Source organism: Ilyonectria robusta (genome assembly GCF_021365365.1).
Source record: "Ilyonectria robusta strain PMI_751 chromosome Unknown BGZ61scaffold_34, whole genome shotgun sequence".
NCBI lineage: Eukaryota > Fungi > Ascomycota > Sordariomycetes > Hypocreales > Nectriaceae > Ilyonectria > Ilyonectria robusta.
The window spans coordinates 206,022-219,798 of NW_025764468.1; the positions used below are offsets into that span (position 1 = coordinate 206,022).

At 50.5% G+C, this 13,777-nt stretch overlaps 4 protein-coding genes across 4 annotated transcripts; 3 read left to right on the forward strand and 1 right to left on the reverse strand.

Annotated features, from left to right (window-relative positions):
* Positions 1–1,188: 1,188 nt before the first annotated feature.
* BGZ61DRAFT_562868 (Alpha/Beta hydrolase protein) lies at positions 1,189–3,075 on the reverse strand (the record flags this gene model as incomplete). The annotated part of the gene is made up of 1 exon (XM_046255864.1): positions 1,189–3,075. One exon carries the CDS (start codon positions 3,073–3,075, stop codon positions 1,471–1,473), a length of 1,605 nt encoding a protein of 534 aa, XP_046096535.1. The 3' UTR covers positions 1,189–1,470.
* Positions 3,076–5,668: 2,593 nt separating this feature from the next.
* Positions 5,669–6,973, forward strand: BGZ61DRAFT_562875 (P-loop containing nucleoside triphosphate hydrolase protein; the record flags this gene model as incomplete). The annotated part of the gene is made up of 1 exon (XM_046255865.1): positions 5,669–6,973. One exon carries the CDS (start codon positions 5,669–5,671, stop codon positions 6,971–6,973), a length of 1,305 nt encoding a protein of 434 aa, XP_046096536.1.
* Positions 6,974–11,932: 4,959 nt separating this feature from the next.
* Positions 11,933–12,740, forward strand: BGZ61DRAFT_368401 (major facilitator superfamily domain-containing protein; the record flags this gene model as incomplete). Its single annotated transcript, XM_046241889.1, has 2 exons — positions 11,933–12,187; positions 12,240–12,740. Coding segments are annotated over 2 exons (756 nt in total), but the record flags the coding sequence as incomplete, so codon positions are not given.
* Positions 12,694–13,730, forward strand: BGZ61DRAFT_144192 (uncharacterized protein). The gene is made up of 2 exons (XM_046237309.1): positions 12,694–13,031; positions 13,111–13,730. Exons 1-2 carry the CDS (start codon positions 12,944–12,946, stop codon positions 13,578–13,580), a joined length of 558 nt encoding a protein of 185 aa, XP_046096538.1. The 5' UTR covers positions 12,694–12,943; the 3' UTR covers positions 13,581–13,730.
* The last annotated feature ends 47 nt before the right edge of the window (positions 13,731–13,777 follow it).

Genomic DNA, 13,777 nt, shown 5'->3' on the forward strand with positions numbered 1-13,777 from the left:
CTGAGGATAATACGTGCCGGCCAATTGAAAAGCCGGACCCGGAACGCGGTTACCACTTCGAGCCGATGGACCTTCCAAACCGGGCCCCTGTGATAGCAGCTTTGCCCCAGCAGCCGCTGTTGCTTTTCCAGGCCTTCATACCTATTTCCCTAGTAGAAAGCTGGTTCAGCTACACCAACAGTTAGGTCAGTCACCTATTGCAGCAGCACGAAGCCGCCAGCCCCAGATTAAAGCCGCGGTCTCGGCTTTCAAACTGGAAGCCGACCTCCGTTGCCCAAATCTACACATGGCTCGCGATCGTGATTTATATGCAAATGCATATAGAACCGAAGATTAAGGATTATTGGAAGGTTTCTAACGTCGGGGTCTACCCCCCATATCACCCAGTGACTAAACTTCTTCCTCTGCAACACCATGCTTTGCGAATGTATTCCTTACAAGGGTAAACCAGCCACAAATAACCTCTAGATCTTCACATTAAGCTCTCTTATAGTCATACCTACAAAAAAAACCGCGTCCGCAGTTATAGTTATCGCTTTACGAAGTTCGAAGCCTAACGCTTCCCGACTAGAGGCGCGTCGCGGTCGGCAAGCAGTCGATTGGCCATTTCTTCCACACCACTAATCCGGGGAGGAAAGAATCAGGCATCCAGATTGAGAATATAGTCAACTAAGGTCTGCTCTTCAAGCGGCGTCAAATTCCGTGAGTTCGGCATAGTGTCGCGTCGTGATGAGATGCCTTTCAATCGACGATCCAATGTTCTAGAACAGACCGAGTAGACCTTAGCTGCAGCCCGAGCACTAAGTTCTGGGTTGTTTCTCAGAGCTTGAAGGGCAAGCTGAACGTGAGCTTCATTACTAGTTGGCGCCATTGTTTGTTGTGGAAGGAAAATGGCCGATTGTGTTGTCGCGTCGCGGTCGGCGTTTTGTGCGACACTCGCTTGTCTGCTACAGTCGCTTATCAACCACGTTACCTAACAACGAATTTTAGTCCTAGCCAGATCTATCACATCGTCCTTCGAATGAGCTCTAATGGGAATTGAAAAAGTTCTGGCCGTACTCAAGACCCTCGAGTCGGGCTAGTATTCAGTACGAGATGTAAAGAATATAGCTCGTCGCCTGTCTAAGTGACTCGCTCGTACTGGGCTCGCGTACAGTGTTATAGTTACGAATTGATAAGCTAATTACGATTTGAGATCGGATATTACTGTATTAATAAAATCCGACTTTTCCATTTAACTAAAACAGCTCGTTCTGATGGATAGAATCTAAAGTTTTCTGTTAAAAGAGGCTGCTGTGTTGCGAATGTAGTCTATAGCTTCTCTTCTGTAGTCATCCGCCTCCAATTTTGCACCTGCTGTTGCATTGAAAACTATATTTCTTGGATTCTGCTTCTCGTATTCCGGCCATTGAACTTTAAAATGTCGAACTAAGAAATTTTCAGCAAATGTGTAATCAGAACGATCGATGCCTAATACAAACCTCGATGGTTGTTTGGTGTTCCTGAGTCTGTGAAACTGATCCACATCCGACTCATCAGCTCACTCATATCCAAATACTTAGCACGAATTCGCGGATCGGTTATGCTGAATGGGTTGATGTCGTAACCGTTGCCTTCTGTGTTTCCAAACACGAAAGCGACTTCCTGGAAGTGAGCAGCACCCAGGGTCTCCGGGTCAACGCCAGCGGGCACGGTGTCAAAGCGGTAGCTGTAAGCAGGCAACCCTTTGGCAGCCCACGCTTCGGCCGTGATGCGTCGACCAGCCGTGAAAAGTAGGTCACCTAGAAGCGTGGAGATCTTGCCATAGAGGGGTCCGTAAGGATGTTTCGGGTTGGCAAGAACAGTGCCGAGTGCCGACTCGATGTCATCCTCCATGGCCGCGGAATAGAACTCGTCGAGTCGTTGAATCGTCTCGTTCAACTCTTTGGTAGGTCCGAAATATGATCGGAGTGTAGCGGAAAAGTCCCTGGGCTCGCTCGCGCTAATATTTGAAAAGAGGGGCATGAAAGGCGTGCCTTCGTTGGTATTCGACCCTATCAGGAGGGGGACAGGTACAAATGCTCCTTTCGCAAGCGCAACCGAGGGCAGGTCCAAGAACAAATCCTGGTCAGTAACAGGGTTCCAAAGGACTCCCATAGACGCCTGCTTCAGAGCTTCAGCCGGAATCTGTCGCAGACAGGAGATACTGTCTGTCGAATTCAGACAATCCACTTCTTTAATAAGGGCGTCCAACTGTGCGTCCTGAACCACCTCGGACATCTGAGGGATGTAATTCAGAGGTCCACCACTCTGGGCGATCGCACCGTTAAATAACCTGTCATTGCGGCCATTGTTTGCAATGAGATGCAACCCAACAGAACCGGCACCCGCTGATTCGCCTGCGATAGTGACGCGAGTTGGATCACCGCCAAATGCCTTGATGTTTTCTTGAATCCATCGTAGGGCCAAACGCTGGTCGTGAATACCAAGGTTCGCGGTCCCTGCTTCTTTAAACGGTCTTCCGGAGGCGAAGCCAAAGACGCCGACACGGTAATTGAAGCTCACCCCAATAATAGGACGTCCGATTTCGAAAGATTTCTTAACAAGATTTGACATGTCGTAGCGAGCATCTCCACTGCCGCCCTCTTGGAAGCCGCCTCCGTAAAGCCAGACTAGGACTGGTAGAGGACCCTTCGCCGATGATGATGGCTGGTGTTTTGAAGCGGGCGCAGTAATAGGCCGCACTACATTAATAGTGAGACAGTCTTCGTTTTGGTGATAGCTGTTGGACTCCTGACTGCAGCCGACGAGACGAAAAGCGTTGCCGAGACAAAACGGCCCATAGTCGGTCGCATTTCTCGGAGACGGCCACCGAGATTCAAGCGGTTCTGGACGTGCAAATCGAAGTTGGCCGACTGGTGGTTGAGCGTAAGGAATTCCTAGAAACGACTCTTGGTAAGATGAATAAATTCGGGTTCCGACTAGAGTTCCATTGTGGATATTGACGGTAGGCAGCGCAGCATGGCCTGCCGAGGACGACAGCACCAAAGGCAAACAGCCTAATACAGCGGTTGATATCAGAATAAGATGATGCATTCCGTCCACAGCAACATAAAAATGGAAGTATGCAACCTTACTCCTTGCTATACCACGGTCTACGGAAGACCTTCCATAGCCTTTTAAACCTCAACCCGCGCCAATATTTGTTGAGATGACGTACAGGAGTCTCGGTCTACAAACCGGCTGATCCGAGGTTGATAATTCTATGCAATTTGCGAGAGATGATAATTGTCAGCTATGAGCTTACAGCCGAAAACTCTAAGAAATGGATACAAGTGTGAGTAGCAAACAGCCTGAGCCTCCACTACAAGCGGGTCAGGGCTGGGTGCAATGCTAATTAGTCTTGCCCTTCTTAGACAAGGCGTCTTTCAGTAACAGAGTCGAAATCAGTCACTAAGCATAAAAGCCTAAAACCAAGTTAGTTAATTTTAATCAAGTGACTGGAAAATGAAGAGCACACATTACAAATCAAATCCGTGTGAACTTGATTAGAAATCCGCAAAGATGAGGCAAATTGCCGTAGCAGCTCGGAACGACAAGTAAAACGATAATATTAAATGGTATTGCCTGAGGCTATCGCGAGCGCTCCTTTGGCTAGATTTTTACCGCTTTTGACGATGCCGCTGGCGCTGGCGCCGCTGCCGGAGCAGGTCAACTAGCCTGTTGAGGCTCTGGCATGGCCACGTTTTTGCAATCTGGTTATTACAATTTTTTTGTCCCTGGAGCCTGTCAGGCCCGGGAATTGTGGAGAATGATTAGAAAGCCGGGAGGGGTCGATGGCGGGCCCGTAACGGACTCCGATAGCGTGACGCGGGGCGAGTTGACGATGACGTTGTTTTTAGCCCTCAAATTGAGAATTGTACCAGATTACCAGATTATAGACATGATGTTAGAGATTGGACATCTCAGATCTATTACACAAGTATCCAGTAACCAAAAGCCTTCATCATACGATATGACCTTAAGTCAAGACACGTAAATCCCAGGTCAGGGGCTGTAGAGATTTACAGTATTAATCACCAACGGGATGCCCAATGGACCCGGCAGGGGGTGGGCATCAACAAAGAACAGACCAATTAGAGTCGTGGCCCTGTAACTCAGTCTAAACCATCCCTGGCTGCAGGGCTCCACTACCGTCGACAACTAGGGCTCAAAATTTACCGGAAACCTCTGATCCCCCAGCTTTTTTTCAACGACATGTCTTGTTCTGCTCTCTCCTCTACGACACGTCGGGTTGACAGCTGCCATAAGACCACCACATCCCCTCCATCCAAATACCCTCTTTTCTGTTTCTTACGAGGCAGAAGTAATGAGATTAAGCTTTGTATCTTCAACTATGTACCTATGCTAATGTTTCATTTGCCTTGGAACGCCTTATCCCGATCCTCTTACACCATTCATCTTACACCGTCCTGTCCTACCCATGAAGACCATGAGCTTCCGTATAACCCAACCATCCCCCCAAACGCCAAAAGATATCACCCGCCAAACAGTTTAATGGTATAATGATTGATGCTGATGCTGCTGCTGCTGCTGCTCATCTGACGTAGAGCTCATCTTCTCACTCTCAGGCGGCGGGCTCGAGTTGCTATCTGTCGGACTGCTCGACTCGCTCCCTGTCTCGGGCGAGTCGTACATCAAAGACTTTTGAACGCAAGTGCATCTCTTCAGAAGCTCCTCGCAGCGCTCCAGACGTGCAAGTAGTTCCTTTGTAGGCTTACGACGACTTCGCTTGGGAGCCGGTGTGCTTGGGATACAATCTATTTTGGCCTTGCCATAGTTAGTTGCATGTCTTACATCAGACTGCTTTGATGCTTGCTTACCTTGACGCAAAACGAACAAGGACTCTTGCGGTCACATTTCTTCTTACATTGCTAGCAGAGTACACAAGCCAGAATGCGTGTTGGGCGTTGCTGTTCGGGTGCCATGTTTGCTGTCTGTACGAGTATACGAAAATCGATGCCAAAAGAAGGTTGATGGTGTTATTCCCAAAAGTTATGAATCTCGGTCTAGGAGCAGAATCTATCCGGCGGACAAGCCGGGATATTTGCTGCATACGCCCTCAGCCATAATCTTGAGTCTTGAGCTGAGCGTCTCCATAACTCGTCGGTAGCGGGCTCTCGTGAGGACCCCGATCTCCACTCGGGGTCGGGAAGTCGACGGGATCCGTGTCTTGATAACCCGGGTCCACACACCTTCGGTGTGACGGGTTGGATAGCACCCCCGTTTTGATGGTATTAAGACCTGCGAGCACCTCCAAGTGGTCCAATGTGATGGCATGACCTTTCCTTCTACTTTGCTACTACTAACTTGTTTTCCTCTTTACTATAACCCTCTTCAGTATATTACTTTAATAACCCCTTTAATACTCGAACCAGAACCTGTATGTCACTCACCTCTCACCTCACAGCCATCATACAGCATCTAACCAGGTGTAAACAACAGACTGAAGCTCGATCAACGCGCCAAAGCTAGACATCTATTGTCTGCTTAAAACATGGCTGCCTCTCACGCAACTCCCAACGAGGCAAACATGGGCGCTCCACGCTCAGAGCACAGCAGCCACGACACAATCGTCGACATGGAACCCACCCCGAACGAGAAGCCCCCGGCGTCCCCAGGCCCTAACATGGACGAGAAAGTGAGCTCAAGCAGCGACGACGAGGGCGAGCATCAGCAGACCGAGGAGATGGTGCGCCGTCACTCCATCGTGCGAGACCTCGCTCGGCAATACACAAACACCTCGCATCATTTCCAGGGAAGCCACGCAGATCTCTTCAACGCCGAGGACCCCGAGTCTCCTCTCAACCCGCACAACGAGAACTTCAACGCTAGAGCCTGGGCAAAGGCCGTGTCGAAGGCCATGGGCGAGAACGGCTCGGGCTTCCGACAGAGTGGTCTCTGCTTCCAGGACATGAACGTCTTTGGCTACGGTGCTGAGACCGACTATCAAAAGGACGTTGGCAACGTTTGGCTTGGTTTCCCCAGCATGGCGCGAAACATCTTCTCCCCCAACCAGGGCAAGCGCAGAATCGACATTCTTCGTGGCTTCGACGGTGTTGTCAACGCGGGTGAGATGCTCGTTGTTCTTGGACCTCCCGGTTCAGGATGCTCGACGTTCCTCAAGTCCGTGTCCGGCGAGACCAACGATATCTACATCGATGATAGCACGTACTTCAACTACAACGGTGTCCCCGCGGATGAGATGCACAAGCACCACAAGGGCGAGGCTATCTACACTGCTGAAGTCGACGTGCACTTCCCCATGCTTTCAGTCGGAGACACACTCACTTTTGCCGCGCGCGCACGATGCCCACAGAACTTGCCGGCCGGCATCGACCACAACCAGTACAGCGAGCACATGAGGGACGTCGTCATGGCCATGTACGGCATCAGCCACACCGTCAACACCCAAGTTGGCGACAACTATATTCGCGGAGTTTCCGGCGGCGAGAGAAAGCGAGTCACCATCGCCGAAGCCACGCTTGCCAACGCCCCCTTCCAATGCTGGGATAACTCGACTCGTGGTCTGGATTCAGCCAACGCAGTCGAATTTTGCAAGACTCTTCGACTACAGTCGGAGCTCTTTGGCCAGACATGTGCTGTCTCTATCTATCAAGCACCCCAGACCGCATACGATCTGTTCGACAAGGCCCTCGTCATCTACGAAGGATATCAGATCTTCTTCGGCCCCGCAGACGAGGCAAAGGCCTACTTCATCAACCTCGGCTTCGAGTGTCCCGACCGTCAGACCGCCCCCGACTTCCTGACCTCCATGACAGCGCCCTCGGAGCGCGTAGTCCGCCCGGGCTTTGAGAACAAGGTGCCCCGTACGCCCGAAGAGTTCGCCGCCAAGTGGAGGGAGAGCCGCGAGTACCAGATCCAGTGTGTCCAACAACCAAGCTACTTGACTTGGTTGGTTGGGATTGGTTGATTACGTAACAACCAAGTAAAGTAAAGACGGTCTTCAACCAAGCAAAGCAAGACCCCTTCGCTTACTCGGGTTTACTTGAGGTTACTCGACTGCATTTCCGTTTTAGGCAAGGTCGTTGCGAAACCCCCTTTTTTTTGGTTGAGGTCACGACATGAGGCTGCAGCCCGATCAATTTGTCCCATGTCATTTGCTGCACAGTCCAAATCCCAAGTCAATACCATGCACCACCACCCTTTCGACAACCCCACCCTTTCGTCAGGCAAAAAAAAAATTCCCCCACCAAAACTCAGCTATTTCACTTACACAGAATTCGGCCAAAATAAAAGTTATTTGCAAATGGTTACCTCCTGTAAATTTGAAATTGATATTTCTATTGATATTTAGGTCTTTGGACTACCCGCCCAGATCGAGTGGTGCGCTGGGGTGGTATGGTTTCCTCTCTGACTTCAATAACCGAAGCAGCCTCCGATTCTGGCCCTGACTCCTCCGAAGAGCTATCATCCACCACAGCAAGCTTCTTTTCACTTCCTTTTTCGGTAGTGACTTCTCCAGCCGCTAGAGCCTCGCCCAGAGTCACGAAACGCTTATTGGGATTAGGTACAGCCTTCCTCTTCTTCCCTCTCTTCGAACGAGCCAGTTCCTCCTCCAGACCAGCAATTCTCATTGCATGAGCCGCTAACGTCTGCTGCTGCGCCTCAAACCCTTTTGCTATCACGCTATACCCTCTCCGCGTCTTTGGTGTTTTGTTCAGCCCAAGATCACGAATGTGGCGGCTGGTTTTTGGTGTATCATCCGAGCCGAAATATGGCGCCCGCTCCGGAGTCCTTTTCGGGCTGTCATTCCGCCTATCCTCTTGGATTTCTGGATGCCGCAGAGCTTTGGCTCGTGAAATTGGCCAATTACCAGTAACTCTCCAGCCGGAGAGTATATTCTTCTTCGTCATTCCCACTTCACGAGCCTTGGCGTAGGCTCTGATGAAATTGACCTTATCCATCGGAGCAGAATCGGTCAGGGAAGCGAATTTTTCCAGCTCTCGACGATATGCAGCTTTGGAGGCGTTAAATACTCCATTATCTAATGGCTGAAGTCCATGAGAGCAATGTGCTGGAAGGTAGCAACAGTAAACGTTGTTCAGAAAGCACGTAGCCATCCATTCATCCTTGGCTCGGTTAGCAGTAACCTTTGGTTAAGGAAACAAAGGAAGTACCGTTGCATGACTCCCATGGCCGTCTAGAATGATTAATCTGGCATCAGACTCGTCGTTAGGCTTGGTCTGAGGCAAATAGACTCTTTCAAGCCATTCAACACCAATGTGGTCGTCAGTCCACCCATTAGGTGAAGTTATGTAATGCCAGTCGGCTGTCTTCTTGAATTCGTCAAGAAACCACTGTTTTTGGAGTTCCTTCCCCTTGAATATTATGCCAGGAGTTAAAGCGCGGCCGTCAGCAGTGATAGCTTCGATGAACGAGGTCCAACTTCGAGTTTGTGGTCCCTTGAGAAGAGCTTTCCGCTTCAGGTTCGCGCTTCCGACCACCAGGCTATCCAACCCTAACGGAGAGAGTCTAGTTAGTCAAATTTCAAAACTATAGAGAAAATAGAAATAGAGGCTTGCCAAAACCAATCATGATGCCTCCTTCGTCAACGTTAACAGTGTTCTCAGGCTGAATCCAGCCGTACTGGCCCTCCCTGATATCGAAGTACCAATGAACCGCTTTAGGCGTAAAAGAGTCAAACCTATTGGCTTCTTGGCGTCTACCCATCTTAGTCTTAAGGTCTGAGCGGCGCTCAATGAATCTGGTCACCCAGTTGCGTCCTAATTCCGGTTGGTCACCTTGTTGTCTTAGCAGGCCCATGACGCAAGCGCGAATCTGATTGTGGGACGGAGCGTATCCCAGAGACTCCTGACGAAGAATCCAGAAAGCCAATATGTCTTCTTGATTCTTGGATAACCGTTGACCAGGCTGGATTTGCTCTTTTACGGGTGTCTGGCCGTTAAGTCTGTCGATTAGAGTGGTTCGAGGCACGCCGCGTCGCTGAGCCGCCTGAGGGGGTGAAAAGCCATTATCGGTGACATCCAATATAGCCTCGGCCATGTCGTCTTCTGTATATTTCCAACGAGGCCGAGATGAAGGCATTTTGATCGTGTTGTGAGAGACTAGCAGGAGTAATGTTGAGAAGGAGCGGTGAAGAAATTGGGGGTTGAAGTGGTGATACTTCCTTACCACTACCCACATATATCACGTGCCCCACTGAACAGTATGAGAACGGAAACAGAAATTTCAATCAATTCTATACTTGATAGAGGCAACCGCATTCAAATAACTTTTATTCTGGTCAAGCTGCGTGTAAATGAAAGTGTTGAGTTTTGGTGGGGGAATTTTTTTTTGCCTGACGAAAGGGTGGGGTTGTCGAAAGGGTGGTGGTGCATGGTAATGCCTTCATATCCAATGTTTCAGCCTCGGGGAAGGTTCGGAAAGTCCACACCCCCTAGGACTCCCTCTGAGCCGATCGATTCTGCTCAGTCCAGTACCCCTAGCTCGGTCTCAACTCCAACCAGTGTGCCACTTCATGGCGCTTCTCCCGCAACCGTTTCCCACGAAAGAGAGGTGCCAAAAGCTTCTCAATGCCATTTCCCTGTCGAGTGGGACAAAATCCGTTACGATGGGAAGCCAGTGCCATCCATCCGATATCGTCAGCCTCATAAGCGCACCATCAACTCCAAATCCCAACCCTCAGCAATCTACAGACACGGCGCACAGCTTACAACGGACGGAGACAATAAGTACTGGCTCTGCAAATACTGCCACGTTAGTGGCCATCACAATACTGCGCTCTTTGCCAGTGAGAGCACGACCAGCATTATATACCATCTGAAACATCAGCACAGGCTGGAAGAATTTGGCTACAAGGCAGCAGAATGCAACCCCTTCAGCATAGCCAAGGGCGCAACAAATCTCACATCATACCTCGGAGGCCGGCGCTTCGTGTTCAACGACCTGCAATTTAAAGACGATTTTACCGACTGGGTGATTGATCTTGATCTCACCTTCCGTCAAGCAACCCATCAACGCACCTATGAGATTTTTACCAACTATCTGGAAGACAGCGACAAGATTCTGCCCAAGAGCCCGTCAGCTCTTAGTAGCTGGGTCAAAGAGAAATGGTTTGGTGATGCTGGGAGACGTGTTTGGCTGAGAGAAAAGCTCCATCTCACCACAAGCAAGATTCACGTCTCGACGGATGCGTGGACATCTGAAGAAGGGACAAACTATCTAGCTGTTGTTGCTCACTTCTTGGATGAATGACATAAGCTACAGACAGCTCTTCTGGATCTTCCCCCTCTGAAAGGCCCTCACTCCGGCGAGAATATTGCCAAGGTGCTGTCAACAGTCATCGATTTCTACGATATCTCCCCAGTCATTGGCTTCTTTATGATGGACAACGCTAGCAATAATGACACATGCATTCAGGAGCTAGCAAAGCAGTACCCTGCAATCAACCGTCAGAGTCGCCTTCGGTGCGTCGGCCATATGCTGAATCTCATCGTCAAAGCTCTCCTCTTTGGGCAGGGCGTTAGCAAGCTGGAGCAACGGCTCCGTGGCGCATCTGATGACGAGCGGTTTGAGATATGGAGGAAGCAAAGCTTTATCGGCAAGCTCCACAACTTCTGTACGTGGATCAACAGAAGCGACCAGCGACGAGAGAGACTGAAACAGTACGTTCTGCAGGCGTACGACGAAGGCAGCATCGAGAACCTCTACACTAGAGTCCTGGTCGATGGCGGGATCCGCTGGAACTCTGTATATTCCATGATTGAAAGAGCTCTGAAACTCCGCCACGCAATTGATCTATTCTTCCTCAACTACAACGATACCAACGGAGAATATGATATCTCACAGGATATCCTTACTCCACAAGATTGGACCGATCTGAGCCACTTCCTCAATATCTTAAAGCCCTTCAAAGACCTAACAAAGCGCATGGAAGGCCGGGCAAACAAAGCTGGCCTAGAAGGATCGCATGGCTCTCTCCACGAGACGATCGAGTCGCTTGATGTCCTTTTCAAGAAGCTCCAGGAGGCTGGGAAGTTTGCAGATGATCACCCTGACGTGGTGTCAACATACTATTCCCATGCTATTGATGCTGCTCGCATCAAGCTTGAAGAATATTTTGGCCTCACAGATGCCACGCCTGCATACCAATGTGCAGTTGCCCTGCATCCGGCAAACAAATTTACCTACTTCGAGCTTGAATGGAGTCACAACAAGCAATGGATCAGCGGGGCGAAGAGAGTGGTGCGGGAGGCTTATGCACAATACGAGGAAGCAGCTGCGGAAGTGGACCTAAGAGAAGGAGCACGACAGCAGCAGCAGCAGCAGGAGGAGGAGGAGGAGGAGGAGGAGGCTGTTGCTGATAACAGGGCGAGGCTTGATCCACTCCAGCAAGCTCGTAAGCGTCGTCAGAGGCTTGCTGCCATTGCGGCGTCAGCCACACGAGGGAAGCGGACAAAACTGACATCTGAGCTGGATGAGTTTATGGCCAGGACTAATAAGGCTGATCTGGATGTTGAGGATCCTCTGGAGTGGTGGGTTCGCCATACATCTGACTACCCCATCCTGTCCAAGATGGCGTTTGACTTGTTCAGTTGCCCAGCAATGAGCGCCGAGTGTGAACGCGTTTTCTCACAGACAAAGAAGGTCATCACAGATGAACGAAATCGGCTTAATTCGGACACTGTAGCAGCGATTGAATGCCAAAAGCACCTGCTTCGAAGCGGTATGTTAGCATAGATCTACCACCGGAGCCACATAAGGAATGGAAAATAGTCGAGTAACGTCAACCAACCAAGCAAAGCAAGCCTCTCTACCGAGTAAACCAAGTAAAGCAAGGGGGTCCCGTCAACCAAGTCAAGTAGAGGGTCCAAATTTTGCTTTACTTGGTTGATGGACACACTGAGTTGCGACAGGGGGAATTTTGTTTCCGTTGATCGCCCAGCAGCTTCTCCCCAAGATTGGATTCCTATGGACGGTGCGCGTGATGGGGTTGGTAGTTACTGTGGCGTCCATGATTATTATGATAATCGCCAAGACGAGAATGAAGGCGAGGAAAGCTGGGCCGCTTGTTGAATGGGCTGCGTTCAAGGAGCCGGCGTATGTCTTGTTTGCGGTGGCCATGTTCTTTACCTTGTGGCCTACTTGGATCTCGTACAATTACGTGAGTACTCTCCATTCAATGGCCATCTGTGACAGTAAGTTGACACTTCCAGGCTCGACAGTACTCAACCAACAAACTGGGCGGTTCAGCCTCAGACTCATTCCTCATGCTCATCGCCATCAACGCTGTGGGCGTCCCAGGCAGAATGATATCAGCCTTCTTGGCCGACCGCTACTTCGGCGCCATAAATGTCTTCATCCCTACAATATTCTCCGCTGCGCTGTGCCTCTACATGTGGTCGCAGGTGGACACACTAACAGGTGGTTTCGTCTGGGTCAGCGTCTTTGGATATTTCGGTGCAGCAGTCCAAAGCTTGTTCCCCTCGTGTTGTGCGAGCCTGACTCCAGATTTGAGTAAAGCAGGGACGAGAATTGGTATGATCTTTACGATTATTAGTTTTGCCGCGTTGACGGGGTCGCCGTTGGCAGGAAAGTTGATGCAGGCCATGGGAGGGAGCTATTTAGCGGCCCAGCGATGGGGCGGTTCGTCTATGATATTGGGCATGTGTTTGCTGTATGCTGCTAAAAGAGCTGAAGCTAGACAAAAGATATAGACTAGAATGTTAAAGATATAAATAATCCATTGCTTGTATCAATTGACCTTGGCCCATAGCGTACTTAGATTGTCATATTGTGTCTTCTCGGCCCGCGCCAACTGTATCCCCGTTAGACCCTGGCATCATGGCCTCTAAAAATTCATCACCACCAAACTCCATCTCCCAAACCCACATCACCACCTCCCCTCCTCCTCACAAGCATGTCCCCGGCACCATGGATATGCCGAAGCTGCACCCGAGCATTAACACGCTCTCACATGCGCCAATTCGTGCGCTTCGCCTCCAATGGTACGTCCGCTTCGCCTCCAATGGTACGTCCGCTCTCCTCTCCTCAACCAACCCCTCCAAGCAACTGACCATCCTCCAGATGCCTCACCACTCCTCGCACCCGCCCTCCTCCAACGCGCCCAGTCCCTAACCACCGAACACGATGGCCTCCAGAAAACCCTTAACTCGTCCTTCGACTCCTCCACAGCCAAGCGTGTCGGCGAACTCTCCCGCGTCGCCGAAGCCCTCAAAGAGTGGGAAACTTCCCAGTCGTCAGTCGCCGAGCGGACGTCCATGCTCGACGACCCTGATCAAGATGCCGACCTCGCCGCTATCGCCCGCGATGAACTCAGCTCCGAGACGGGCAAACTTGAGTCCCTCGCCCGCAAGCTCTCCGCCAGCTTGACGCCCCGCCATCCCTTCGCCGACTTTCCCTGCATGATCGAGTTCCGCCCGGGCCCTGGTGGTCTTGAGGGCCGATACTTCATGGACACACTTTTCAAGATGTACAAGACTCCGACTCGCTTGTGCGTCCGACTCGCTTGTGGAGTACGTTATTATAGATATTAACTTCCGCCCGGGCTACAGGTTCATCCACTTGTTCTGAGCATGGAGAAAAAGACAGCAGATCAGGTTCCTGATGCAGCTAATTTCCATATCGGTGTCCGGCATGCTATCCATTGGGTATTTCTTTTCTGAATTCTGTGTTCAGAGAGGTGCGCGTTCGCGGTCCAGGTCGAACTGCTTGCTAATTCAGGCATCTGTGT

Coding starts and splice junctions, on each gene's coding strand:
- BGZ61DRAFT_144192 (XM_046237309.1), top strand. CDS start 12,944: ATGTCCCCGGCACCATGGATATGCCGAAGCTGCACCCGAGCATTAACA. Junction 13,032..13,110: donor CGTGCGCTTCGCCTCCAATG/GTACGTCCGCTT, acceptor ACCATCCTCCAG/ATGCCTCACCACTCCTCGCA.